At 48.1% G+C, this 13,670-nt stretch overlaps 1 protein-coding gene across 1 annotated transcript; it reads right to left on the bottom strand.

Moving 5' to 3' along the window:
* Window positions 1–1,271: 1,271 nt before the first annotated feature.
* Window positions 1,272–6,197, bottom strand: LOC134823973 (isobutyryl-CoA dehydrogenase, mitochondrial-like). The gene is made up of 9 exons (XM_063835572.1): window positions 6,112–6,197; window positions 5,607–5,764; window positions 5,357–5,458; window positions 4,971–5,035; window positions 4,610–4,760; window positions 4,319–4,467; window positions 4,117–4,203; window positions 2,400–2,513; window positions 1,272–1,886 (listed from the first exon to the last, which is right to left on the bottom strand). Exons 2-9 carry the CDS (start codon window positions 5,761–5,763, stop codon window positions 1,842–1,844), a joined length of 870 nt encoding a protein of 289 aa, XP_063691642.1. The 5' UTR covers window position 5,764; window positions 6,112–6,197; the 3' UTR covers window positions 1,272–1,841.
* Window positions 6,198–13,670: the final 7,473 nt, after the last annotated feature.

A 13,670-nucleotide genomic window follows, 5' to 3' on the forward strand; every position in this document is an offset into this window, starting at 1 on the left:
GTGGTGCATCTCGCCGATCTACCGAAGTAGATGGTTGCGAGAAGAAATATTTGATGCGCGGCGCGACCCAGTAGTGCATCGCGCTACAAGCGAAGGTGGTTGCGAAAAGAAATGTTTAATAAATGCACGGCGTAGGAATGTATTGTCATACGTTGTATGACCCGCCGCGCACGAAGTGCGCGGCTCCCCCTGTATCTTTAGGACGATAAACCATAGTGAAACGACCGTGGGGGTCGCAACGTGATACAAGGAATGTACAAGCAAAACCAAAAAAGGATACCATATTGTACCAATTGTTTGTAACTTACCAGCAGTCCAGCACGCGCACCGTGAGTTTAAGGAACAAATATTTTACTATTCACTAGTATCGCCCGTTATATTGTTATAATGGTTAAGTTCTTGCTCTAGTCAGAAGTACGCGTAGACTCGTCACTCATGGCTAGTTGAAGTCTTATATTGAGTAAGCTAACCATATACAATATATGAGTAAGCTAACCATGAATTGTTGTTGAAATTGGATAAAGGGAAGGTTACTCAATGAGCATTTGTTTCAAGAATTTTGTACTGGCCAAAATTAGCGCTAAAAAACCACCCTACAGTCGGCACGCGCGGCTTACTGTCGATGGCGCACTACCTTACATATGATATAGGGCAGGGCGATTCCTGATGAGTTACACACGTACTATATTACTCTTGCCTCACGTTGTAGGCCCGCCGCGCGGATGTAACGTGACTTTCACTCCAATAAGTTAAACACGAAATGACAATGGTATGGGGGTCACGACGTGATACAAAATCAATCTACACTCGATCATCGAGATTTTTCTAGAAGGGCCCCAGACAGCTGAAACCAACCTGAATCAATGTATTTTTGAACACTGATTCCGAATCACCCCGGCCCACATGATATAGAGTTAAACATTAAAATGCTCCCCTGGTGAGATATTTGCTCTAACCAAACCGGCTTTGCGCTTGCAGTAACAAACACGTCACGTATCACGTATACTGACGCGATATATTAATAGCCCGCATGGCCAATGCCAATGGTTAGGTGAAGCAAGATATCGGCTGAAATTAGTTATTTATCGTGTCTGTCAAGGGTGGAACTGTGAATTATGAATATGTGATTGCCAGTCTAGTCACGGTGTCCGCGTATCAAACTAAGCTAATAATATGAGAAAAATCAGAAAGCTTGAAATTTCCTCAGAGTTCAGTGCCCTATAAAAGATGTGGTCCAGAATTACACCCAAAACGTCTAATCAAAATAAAACATTTTTATCATTAATTGTAGAAACAAAATCTAAATAAATATAAGATAAAGTTACGTAAAAACTGACAGAAAGCTTAATAATTTAGATAAGCGTAAAAACCCTTCATATTTTCAGTATATCGAGCAAAGATGATTGTCAATGTAACTTTATTGACCAAACAAAGAAAATCATGTTGTAAAAATTTTCTCAGCAGGTGTTGGAGGGCCCAGTTTCGCATTTTGATTAAACAGATGACCAACTTAACACGCATCTATATAAATGTGCGTATTAAACAACAATGTTATTATAGCAATAATCAATATAAACCGAAAAGTATTAACAAAGCATATCAATATTTACATTTTATAATTTTCTCTTCTAACTAACCTATCTGATGAATCGAAAGCATGCTCAAACTTACAACTAGAGTTAACGAAAATAGAAAATCACCTAAGTTTTTTATTGAAAAATTTGTGATTTTCGGGAGCAAAAGAAGAGTTCAGAGCTATTCTTATTTTTCCTATTAATTGACGAGCAGAGGACAGGTCACACAATGGTCACATGGGTCACAGGTAAATGAGGATCTGATCATTAGAGATGTTTAAGGAGGTCTCTAGCTACCAGCATGTGCATCACCTGGAATAGTTTTAATAGTTCTGGGATAATATCGGGTAGTTAATTAAAGGTATCGTGGTAAACAATAATAATTATAATAATTAATAATTTCATTACCTACATTATAATAATAAAATAAATATTTGTTTTATTAATATTTGTTTTATTAAATAACATATAATTAAGGCAAATCATGTAGGTAACGATTTATTATAAATCGTTACACTTACATGATTTGCCTTAATTATATAAAGTGGATTTATAGAATTACATTTAAACGATTTCAGACTTCATTGGATCTGGAGTCTCCAATACAATTGCAATTTCTTAAATTTGTTTGCTGAATCTGTCGACTCATCTCCCAGAAAAGAAGGTTCATAACTCGGAAGTCTAACCTTGATCCAAACTTTATAATAAAGTTTTGATCAATGTTAGATTTCCGGGTTAAGTAGTTGGTAGCATCGTGAATAAACTGAGTTTATTCACGATGCTACCAACTATACTTTACTACTTGAATATTACAATTTCTCTTACCTCGCTTGTTCCCTCTAATATTCTGTGAACGCGCGAGTCCCTCCAGAACTGCTGAACCGGATAGGACTTCAGGTAACCGTAACCACCGTGCAGCTGTAAAGCGTCATCACACACCTGCAGGTATTAGGAATGTAGGTAATGTAGGTAATGTAGGTAATGTAGGTAATGTAGGTAATGTTATACTAACAGTGTACTTTGAAAGTCAGTTTTATCGCATCAAAAAATATCCATCCCAACCGAAGATACAAGCCATTAAAATGTAACTTGCATTGTATACAACGTAATACCAACAAAACTGATCATAATCCCATGTCAATATCCATTGCACGTGCACGTTCGCATTTCCACCCGCATTACTATGCACGAGGGCGGTCGTTGTATATTGTACAGAGAAAAACTTCCTAAATATAAGAGGTATAGGGAATAGGGTAAGGCACGTAATTTTGTCAGGGTACCTAATTTTGTCATTTTGCTCTGAAAAACTGCCTCGGCTCGGAATTTCAGCTTGAAAGAAAAGGTTTGTGTATAAAAAGAAAGCTTAGACTTTGCTGAAACTGCTCCTACAAAGTTTAAGTTTCTAGCTCTTTTGCATCTGTGTCAAAAATGAAGGCGAAACTGTTAACCCGAAAAATAAATAAGATCCTTAAAGTTTTCTTAAGGAATTTTCAAAATTTTGATTTATTGCTATTTCAAAAGTAATTGAGCTAGCTTCATGCCATTGCATATTTCAAATATCTTCTACAGCAGAAGTATACGTACAAATTTTCAAGTCTCTAGCGCAATTATTGTTCAAGTTACAGAGGGTGACAAAATTAGGTTCGATTTTGCCAAAAGTACCCAATTTTGTCAAAAAAATCGACCTTTCTCAAATTTCTTGTAAATCACAGATTGTGTTGAAAATGGCCTTATACAACTATTCTGAAGTTTTTTTGCCCATAGGATATCTATAAGGCACTTATAATAGCATTTAAACACTTATAATAGCATATTTTCGCCGAGAAATATACTGTAATTCTGGGTTTTAAAGAGCTATTGGTAAATATAGTTTCGTGAATCAGTAACCAATATTGATTCATGCTTCATAGAAAGTTTTCAAGATGCCAGTGGTTTCAGGGGCATTTGGGGGCTATTTTCTAAGATTAGATACCCAAAAAGTGTCATCTTTTCATCAAGCTACAAAACTATGAAAACATCATATCTTTGGGATTTTTGAGGTCAATGTTGGTAAAAAAGCGCTCGAATGATGCATCCAGGTAGTCTAAAATACCGAGAAACGGTTAATTTTTGCACAATCTTCAAGTGACAAAATTAGGTTCGGGGTGACAAAATTAAGTAAAGTCACCTAATTTTGTCATTTTTTCAAAATAATTTTTTTGAACATCTTCAACCCCAGCAATTTCGATCATTTTTGTGTTAGAACTTGCCTAGACTGTCTACTATAACATGGTGGAGGTTTCATCTAAATCGGAATTTCAGACGAGGTTAAAACCCATGGTTTATATCAGGCAGTCGGAAAATTGCCAAAAAATGACAAAATTATGTGCTTTACCCTATTATGTAGGGAATGTAGGGAATGTAGGGAATGCAGGGATGATAATGTTATTACGAGGTTTAGGGTATCACATGATTAGTAATACTAATAATACAAGTAGGATTTGGGAATGTCGAGGAAACTAAAACTCAACGTTTGTCCAATTTGTTTGAGAATGTAAAAAACCTTGAAAAGTCGCTCTGTAGCGTACAGCTTACACATAGCGCACAAGGCTACTGCGTTGGGTTCCTTCGAGTCCAGAGATTTAGCTGCCTGGGATAGAGTCGAATAAAAACAAACAATCGAGGAAGTAAACTTGGGTTATTTGAGAAAGCTATGACGATGTAATAATCGCTATTTAGCAAAAGTTGAGTGTAGTTCCCCGCACCTGTCTAACAATGAGCCGCGCGGTGGTGAGCTCGGTGGCCATCTCCGCCAGTTTAAACTGAACGTGTTGGTTAGCGTTGAGAGGCTGGTTGAAAGCTTTACGGTCGTTAGTATAGTGTAAAACGTCCTCTAAACACTGCTGTGCAGCACCTGTAATATTCAGTTAGAGTGAGAGACTCCAGCTGAAAGTTACGAAACCTTAAAATATTTCAATCTTAAAATTTCTCATATTTTAAAATAATAAAACAAACATTGACCCGAAAAAGCTTAAACTATACGGGCACCAACTTACCTAGACTGCAGGAAGCAATGTTGATGCGGCCCCCGTTTAAACCATGCATAGCAAGGTTGAAGCCCTGTCCCTCCGCTCCCAGTAAGTTTTCACACGGTACCTCTACATCGTCAAAGTTTACAACACAAGTTGGCTGATTGTTCCACCCTATCTGGGGAATATCTTTATTTGATCTATAATTATTATAAATTATTAAAAATAATTAATCATTATATTAGGGGTCGTTCAAATATTACGTAATCAATTTTTTGATCGTAACCAGCGTAACCAGTTTTAGACATAGCTATTGTGTCAAAATTACACTAGCGTAATCATTTGGAAAGATATTTTACTAATGCATTATGATTTTCTGTTGTAGTACCTTCTTTTCTTTCTGTCCGTATGATATCCCAGGAGTGGCCGTGTCAATTATGAGAGCTGACACTCCTGAGGAGACATGTTCATTGTTCAGGAATTAGCACACATTCCAGCAGGTAAACATAGATTAGCACTCTGACCAATTAAGTTATTAATATTGGAAAAGAATTAAATTTTGAAATACATTTTCGGATTTCATATGATGAGCGCCAACTTTTCTTAATAGTTTTTATTTCAAGAGTATTTGCTGTTTGAGCAGATGTCCTGATCACGAGATATCATACTGGTAAACTGCTCCGCTCTAGGTTAGGTTGCGCTGCTCAGATCAACTGTGAAATCTGGAGCCGCGTAATCGAATCTGCACTAAAAAGTGGCAGAGTTCTGTCTTACCTTTAGGGCCTTTCCCTCCCGTCCTCAGCATGACAACAAGCAAATCTGTAACTCCAGCACCCGATATAAACGATTTTGATCCGTTCACTATGTATTTGGATCCTGTAGAATGTAGATATCAATATCAGTCAATTGTAGCATTACCATCGCTACCAGCTTTGCAATTTTCAGACGTTGCCCACTTTAATACTTAGAATTTGCGAAGCGTGCAATTAAACTCGAAAAAAAATATTTCCAAGAGGAAATAAACCGTCAGTAGTAGCTTTAGTAACGAGAGCAGCAGCATCACTCCCGGAACCCGGTTCAGTGAGACAGTAAGACGCTAACTTCTCCATTGTACTCAACTCAGAACAGTATTTCGCTCTCTGATCCTCCGTTCCGAATGTGTCTATCATGGCGTTCACCATACTGTGCAATTTTAGTTTTAGTTGGGCTTGATTAATAATGAATTTGGTTTGCGAAATAAAGTTTATTAGTAGTAATAACGTGAATAACGTAAATAAATTTAAGAAAAGGACTTGATTTGATTATTAAAAGGTTGATCACCATATCGATAAGAAATACTGCCATGAGTAGAAATAGAAAATCTTATGTACAATGTACAATGTACATGGTTACTTTAATGAACCATAACGTTTGTATAATTAGCTCATAGCTTAACAGCGAAGTAGAAGTTTTAGCACATGACCCCGAATAACTAAAGCCTTTAGTCAATATATTGATTGTATAAATATAATATCTACTTAAAGTCCTACTTGTGAATAGTGATGTAAGAAGCAGTGGTCACACACCCCTGACTAAGTGCCTCAAATATTACACTCCCGTCGTGTCTTGGTAACGATAATCCTGGAAGTATTGAAATACTTTAAAAGTTTAAAAAAGGGGAAGGATTCTACCCATTACCAGGAGTACGTATGTTGTAGACACTTATGACAGGAGTCACGTATTGTAACAGCTCATGACAGGATTATTGTATGTACAGTCCGACCTTAACAATAAGGATGGTTGAACAAGGATGGGGGGGGGTGGAGGGGTCGTTGTTTCTATAAACATCACATCTCTCTACTATCGAAGTATTGGTTGTTTTGTCTTTATTGTGTGTTCGCTGGTTTAAAGGTCAGATAAAAACTTTCTAACGTTTTGTTTCGAAATCTTTCGAATTTCAAAACAAAAATGACAGTGGACCAGTGGATGATTGAATTTTTATGACGTGACGAAAAAATAATCACTAGTTTAATCGTTTGTCAAAAATATTAGGAATTAGCCATTGCAATCCAGCTGCCCGAAATATTTCCAACCCTTGTTTGGTCCGCTCTTTGACCCCAAATCAATTCGATAATAGATTTTGTTGACTTTAATGATGATATTGTTCGAATATTTGCCATTCTTCCACAATATAATATTAAGATAATATCGAATACGACTTCAGAAATTGTCATCCTGAAGTCGATAGAGGTGGTGGCATTTAGAATTAATTTGAAAATGAAAGCAGCTTGAGTAACGTGGTTCCATGCAGATTGCAGATCCAGACGTATTTATTGTAGAGCACTGCGTATACATTTAAGTGACCACCTCGCACATTGTTTGACGGGTCCTACCCAACATTTACTCCTCGAACAGCCGCCTATTGAACAATCTGCACTTGAAAAAGAACTTGTTAATTTACTAATTTTCTGGTTAATTTACTAATTTTACCTGAGATCTTAGGGCCTGTCATGATATCTTGGATCGCTTAGGTTTCCACCCAGGAACTGTAGTCCTCATAATTTCTGCGGCCTCTATATCTCGTCATCTCGCACAACTCCGTAAGACCCTTGGTGAGTTTGGCATGTGAAAATTTGCAGCTTCCAGACATTTGATGGGTTAACGAAGGTGTCGTACGTCACCTCAAATCGGGTGACATGGGCTGGACCAGGCCAGAACCCAATTGATTGAGTCCTGTGGTAACGTTATTATAGACCCTGAGGTCACATGACTGTGATCCACGTGACTGTGACGTCACCAGAGCTTGTTCCCTCCGTTTTTGCTTGTGAATGTGGGTGTAAGTACACGGTACTGTATTTTATATCTTAATTACCCCCTATTAGAGAACCCGTAAAATTATTTTCTGACAAGAAAAGCTAGAAATTTACCAAAAATCGACATTGTTTATAAACTGATTTTGATGAACATTCCTGAAGCTGACCTAAAATTGCCACGAGAAATCGATCTAACTTGGTTATTCTAGAGCTCAGCAATGCTTCATAATAGTTATACCTTAAAATCCAATTTTTTATCGATTAACAATCAATCATTATGATCGCTGTTTGATTAATTATTAACAAGTAACAATTTTCTTTACGGATCTTCATATTGTGTAGCTAACCTCAATACATATGCAGTACTAAGTGTGATAACGTTTCAACAGGGTCGAATCACAAAAAATAACGTATACCATTGATTTAAAGCAACCGCCTCTTCGCAAGGACAAAAGAAAAGCGCGATATTTGGGCCAAAAATCGCGGCGCCGCGACAAGTCACACTAGCAAAATCGCCGCGAAGTTGCGAGCTAATTCATAAACTTCGTTAACATCCTTGTTAGTATAGATAATTAGGGAGCGACAGGCACGTCAGGCAAAACACTAGCATCTATATTAATAATCTTAAGTGTTAAGATCAATCTAAACAGACCTTCTTCATGATGTTGTTACACCGAATTATGAATTAGGGAATGCACTGGTTCATAGGATTAGGGTAATGAAAATTACTAGTTGGTTTGTGTGTATGATAGTAAGGTCTGTGCGGCCTTCAGTGAAAAGAAAATTATTAATAATTATTGCGTAAGAATTATTATAAAGTTAGTTTATTAAAGAAAATAAGGAGAGTAACTTACCTCTTGAGGCACTTTGCTAATCCTTAATTGTACCTATCGAGAATGACACAGACCGACATTATCTAAATCCAAATTATTTCAAAGTTTTTCTGGAAACTACTTTTGTTCAAGTTTCACGCTTCCCTGAGCATTATGAGCCGAAAATACTTTTTCGGTCCTACCTACCATCGGAAGGCTGTGGATGTGATTAGTATATCCATATAATTATAAAAGAACGTGATATTTGGCCCCTCGGATTTAAGGAGAATGCGCAAATGAGGGCCCCTCAGAGACCTGGAAGTAATCGCAAATATGGCGCGAAGATCTTTGTTGTCCTCGGCAAACGTCAAAAATCGCGATTTGACGCAGGGAATGAGGAAAATCGCAATTCTGTAAGTGCCGCGATTTCCTTTGACCTTTCCGCTCCTGTCACTTGATTGCTTATTAATGAAGTCATGAACACATGACGTATCCATCACGACGATTATTGTCCACTCCGAAATCGACCCGTTAAATAAGAATGCAATGTACCTTAACGACCGGTATTGGACGACATATAATGAACGGCATTATTATGAACGGATCATTAATAGTGAACGCTAGAATCATTCAAAACCATCAAAAAGTCTGAATTTTTTTTCATTTCTTTGAAGTTTTTGTATACCAGCTAATGACCTTTAGATCCATTTTTTATACAATAGCATATAATATAAGCTCTCAATACTCAAGTACTCCTATATTACATTGCAGCAGCCGACCGCAATACAGAACAGTTTTAAGTTCAACCGTTAACAATTTTTTATTTTTAAATTAGTTTTGTATACGAAACGTACTATTTATTGTTTCTACAAAACATAGCACAATGAAATATGAATCTTAATCCTCAACACTCAAATATATTACATTACAAGCAGCCGACCGCAGTATAGAACCTTTTAATTCAAAAATGTAAATTATCCAAATTTACTTACTTGTTTTATCATTTGTATTGGCGAACTAGTATACTAGCAGTAGCTGGTTCAAAGGACAATAATCGGCGCGGAACTTATTGACATTTGATGTTTAGAAAAATATTTTAATACTCTTCTATTATGTTGTCATTTTCAATAAAGATTGGTACTATGAAAGGGGTGCGTTCACATAGTACGAAAGCAATATTTTGCAATTTTTAAAAAAAAAAAAAAAAACCCGATAGGCTCCCTCCCCCCCCCCCCCCCTCCGTAATCAACCGTAATCAAGACCGAAAAACCCCCCCCCCCACCCCTTATAATACGTAATCAGGTTTGACTCGAAAAAAAGAAAGAAAAAAAACGGCGGCAGCTAAGAGACAAAAGAAAAAGTCTGTGGGGGCGACGAAAGAAAAAAAACGAGACAATAAAAAAAAGAAAGCAAAAACCCCCCCAGCCCCCCCCCCCCGCCCACCCAACCCCACCACCTTCCCACGTTGCCCCACACCTGCCCCCCCCTGCGCTCCCGCCCTCCTCTCCCCCCAACCCTCCCCGTCCCACCCCCCCCCTGGGCGCCCCCCCCCCCCTTTGCCGGCCCCGGACCCCCCAACGCCCTCCCTCTTCCCGGGAGGATGCAGCGGTACGGCTCCCCCCCCCCGCTTCCCTCCCCCACCCCGCCCTCCCCCGCCCCCCCCCCCCCTCTCCTGGCCACCCGCGCCTGGCGCCCGCGTCAGTCCACCCCCCCCCGTTCTACACCGCCTGGTCCCCCTCCCCCCCGCCGCCCCCCCTCCCTCCTCGCGGTCCCCCCTCCCCCCACCGTGCCCCCCATGGCCTCCCCCCCCCCGCCCCATTCCCCGCCCCCGCTCTCAGCCCCCCTCCCCTGCGCCGCCGTCCCTGCCCCGCCTCCACCTCCCTTCACGACCCTCTCTCCCCCGCGCCACATCCCCTCCACGGCCCCGCACCCCAAGCCACGTCCACCGACCAATCCGCCCCCCCCCCCCTCTCCTTCCCCCTCCCCCACCCCCCCCCCCCCCCCGCACTCTCCCACCCCCCGCCCTCGCCCCACTGCCCCCGCCTCCCCACCCGGCCCCTCCCCATCCTCGCGACCCCTCCACTCCGCCCCCCCCCCCCCCCACCCCCCCCCTCCCCGCTCCCCCCCCCACTCCCCCTGACTAACCCCCCCCCTCCCCCTGCTCCCCCCTCCCCGCACCCCCCGCCTTATTGCCCCCTCCCCCCCCGGCCGCTCCTCCCCCCTCCCGCGCCTCCCTTTATCCCCACAGTGGTGTCCCTCGCCCTCTTCCGCCTCCCCCCGCCCTCCCCCCGGCCCCCCCAGAGCTGTCGACGGGCATCCCCTACCGCCCCGCGCCTCTCCGCCTATCCTTGCTCCGCCCCGGGTTGGGCTGCTTACCGCCTGTGTTCAGGTCTGTCCTCGCCCAGTCCCGGCCCTACACCCGCCCTGACCGACCAGTGACATGGACCCTCCCACGTCCCAACTCTCACCTCCTCCCGCTCCCACCAGGCCCACACCACCACTCCTCATCCGCTCCGACCCCCCGGTAGGTACATACTAGGAACCCATCCCCCCGCACGAATCCCCTCCACCAACCAGACCCACCCATAACCCCCCCCGAGTCTGTATCGCCCCGGCCGCCCCCCCCCCTCCCCCCCCCCCTGTTTTTTTCCCAGGCCCCCTTAGTTGCCCCCCGGTGAGTCCCGACGCCCCCCCAACCCCCCCAACCACCAAACACACCCCAACGAGGCACAATGAACCCTTAATCGCACCTCTCCAAGGAACTCCCGCCCCTCCCCCCTGTATCGTTTGCACGTGAAGGCGATGCCCCCCTGACTCGCCCACCCATCCCCCCGCCGCCCCCCACCCAACCGGAACCAACCCCCCCGGTTCTAGCAGAAACGACCGGTAAAGTGATACCTCACGATGCCGACCCCACGACCCCCCCCCTCCCCGTACGTACCGCCCCCCCATACTGGCCCGCTATAAACCTTTCATAGGGTCCCCCCCACCCCCCCCTCCCTCCCCACCCCGCACCCCGCCCCTCCCTTCCCCCCCTTCCCCCCCCAGCTCCACCTCCATCGGTCCCGCCCCCCCCTCCCCACTCCCCTCGCCCTCCCCCCGGTCCTCCCCCCCCCCTCCCTCGCCCCGCCCCCCACCAACTACAGCCCAAGCCGCTCCTCCCCCCCCCCCCCCGCCTCCCCCGCCCCCTCAGCCCCAGACACCCCCGTGCGCGCCACCCCTCCTGCCTCCCAGCCCTCCTCCCCTTCGTACCCCCCTCCTCCCCCCCGCACTCACCAATGTCCCACTTCTCCCCTCCCACATGGTCCCACCCCGCTCCCCCCACCTGGTCGCCTCCACCCTTTAAGGTAGCCCCCTAATGCCCTCCACCCGCCCTGCCCTCCCCCCAAATTGGTCTTCTTCCCCCCCCCCCCTCCCCGCAATCATTCTCCTAACATAGCACCGACCTCCCTCAGTACCCCCCCCCGCCCCGTCCCCCGGCCCTCCCGCCTCTTCCCCCTCGCGCCCACCCCACCCACCCCCCCCTAGCCGCCCCGCCCCCCGCTTCCCCGTCCCCCGTGGCCCCCCCGCCCCCTCCCCCCTCCCCCCCCGAACCCCTCGCCCCCCCTCTCCTCTCAATCTCCCCCCCCCCCGCCGCCTCCCCTCACCCGCCCCGCCCCCCTAGCCCCCGCCTTGCCCTCCTCGACCCACCGTGCCTGCCCCTGGAATCGCCCCGGCCCACAAAACCCATACCCCGCGACCTCGGAGGACTATGTCCGCCCCAGCGCACGATCGTCGGACGACCCCACGCCCCCCCCACCAGCACACCTTGGAATACCGCCGCCCCCCCACCAGCGGGCAAATCTCTGAAAGCGTACTAGCCCCGAGCCCCCCCCCAGCCCCTCCAGCCCCGAGCCCCCCCCATCGCTGTCCCCCCCCCCCCCCAGCCGCCCCTCCCACCCCTCCGCGCGCCGGCCTCGCCTCGCCCGCATGAGGCCCCCACCTCCACCGCCCATCCGACCCCACGCCCCCCAACCCCCTCGGCCTGCAGTGCGTTCCCCCGCCCCCCGACCCTCCCCCCCCCCCCCCACCCCCCCCCCCCCGGTAGTGGGGCTGTTGAAGTTTGCACTGGCGCCCATAAGAACATCGCCCCCCACCAAACGACACCAAATGCCCCCCATCGTCCCCCCAACACCCCTCCCGCGGAAGCCCCCCCCCGCCCCCCGTCCCCCCGTGCCCGAACCCACCCAGGCGCCCCCCCCCCTTGCATCCTGATCCAGAACCCGCGCCCCTCTCCCCTCCTGAGCCCCCCCCATCCCCCCCCCCGCCCCCTCCTATGCGCGCCCAGCATGGCCCTCTGTACACGTACCCCCCCCGACGTGTTTCCGCCAAAGCGGCCGACGACACCACTGAGCCCGCCCGACCCCGCACCAGCCCCCCCAGGTACGCTTGCTTGCCCGCCCTCCCCCTCCACCCCCCCGTCACTCCCCCCCCCCCTCGCGTCTGTTCCCGTCCGGGGTCCCCCCCCCCGAGCCCGCCCCCGCCCCATGCCCTGCTGGCATATAAGACGCCCCGCCCCCTCCCCTCCCCGCTCACCCCCTCCCGCCCCCTGCCCCCCCCGCCCCCCCCCTCATATCCCCCGCACCCCCAACCCCCCTCCGCTCAGCCCCCCGTGCCCCACCCGAGGTGGGGGGACATAGAACCCTACCCCCCTGCCCCCCACACGACCCCGGCCCCACCAGAAGAGCCCCCCCCGCGCGCCCCCCACCCCACGTCCCGCCCCCGCCCCCACCCCCCTACCGGGTACCCCGGTTACGCCCCTCCGCGGACCCCACGCACCCCGCACCCCCTAGCCCCCGTCCCCCGCCACTTTCCCCACCCATCAGTCCCCTCGCCCCCCCCCACTTTGCCGCCCTCCCAGAGGACCCCCCCTCCCACCCCCCGCGCGGCCCGGCCCCCGCTCGTCCCCTCCTCGCTCTCCCCTCCCGCCTCCGAACCCCCCCCCTGCCCCCCCCCCACCCCGTGCCCCCTAATCCCCCTCGCCCGCGCGCTCCCAAGCCTCGCCCGCCCCCCCCGCCACGTCGGGGTGTTTCAATTCCGCAGACAAGAAAACAAAACCGAAAACAAAAAAAAAAAAAAAAACATAAAGAACACAAGAAGAAATGCACACGGGCACCAATAAAAAAAAAAAACAAAATCGAGAAAAAACGAGACCAAAGACGCTCGCAATGCGCAACACTGCACCACCCCCGTAGAAAGGGATGAACCCGCCGGCGCGCCGGTGCCGCCCTCCCGTTCTCGGCCCCCCCACCCCTTTAGCCTCCCCCGCCAGCTCCCGCCTGCCCCCCCCCCCCCTTCCTTCCCCACTACACCCCGCAGCCGCGCCGCCCGCCCCCACTCCCCGCCCCCCGCTCCCTCCGCAGTCCCCCCGTCACCCCATCCCCAGCCAATCCCTCTTGCTTGCCCCCCGTCCCCCCCCCCCCCCCCCCCCCCCCAGTAATCAAG

The sequence above is a fragment of the Bolinopsis microptera genome, chromosome 12 (assembly GCF_026151205.1).
Source record: "Bolinopsis microptera isolate Bmic1 chromosome 12, MBARI_Bmic_1.0, whole genome shotgun sequence".
Classification (NCBI taxonomy): domain Eukaryota; kingdom Metazoa; phylum Ctenophora; class Tentaculata; order Lobata; family Bolinopsidae; genus Bolinopsis; species Bolinopsis microptera.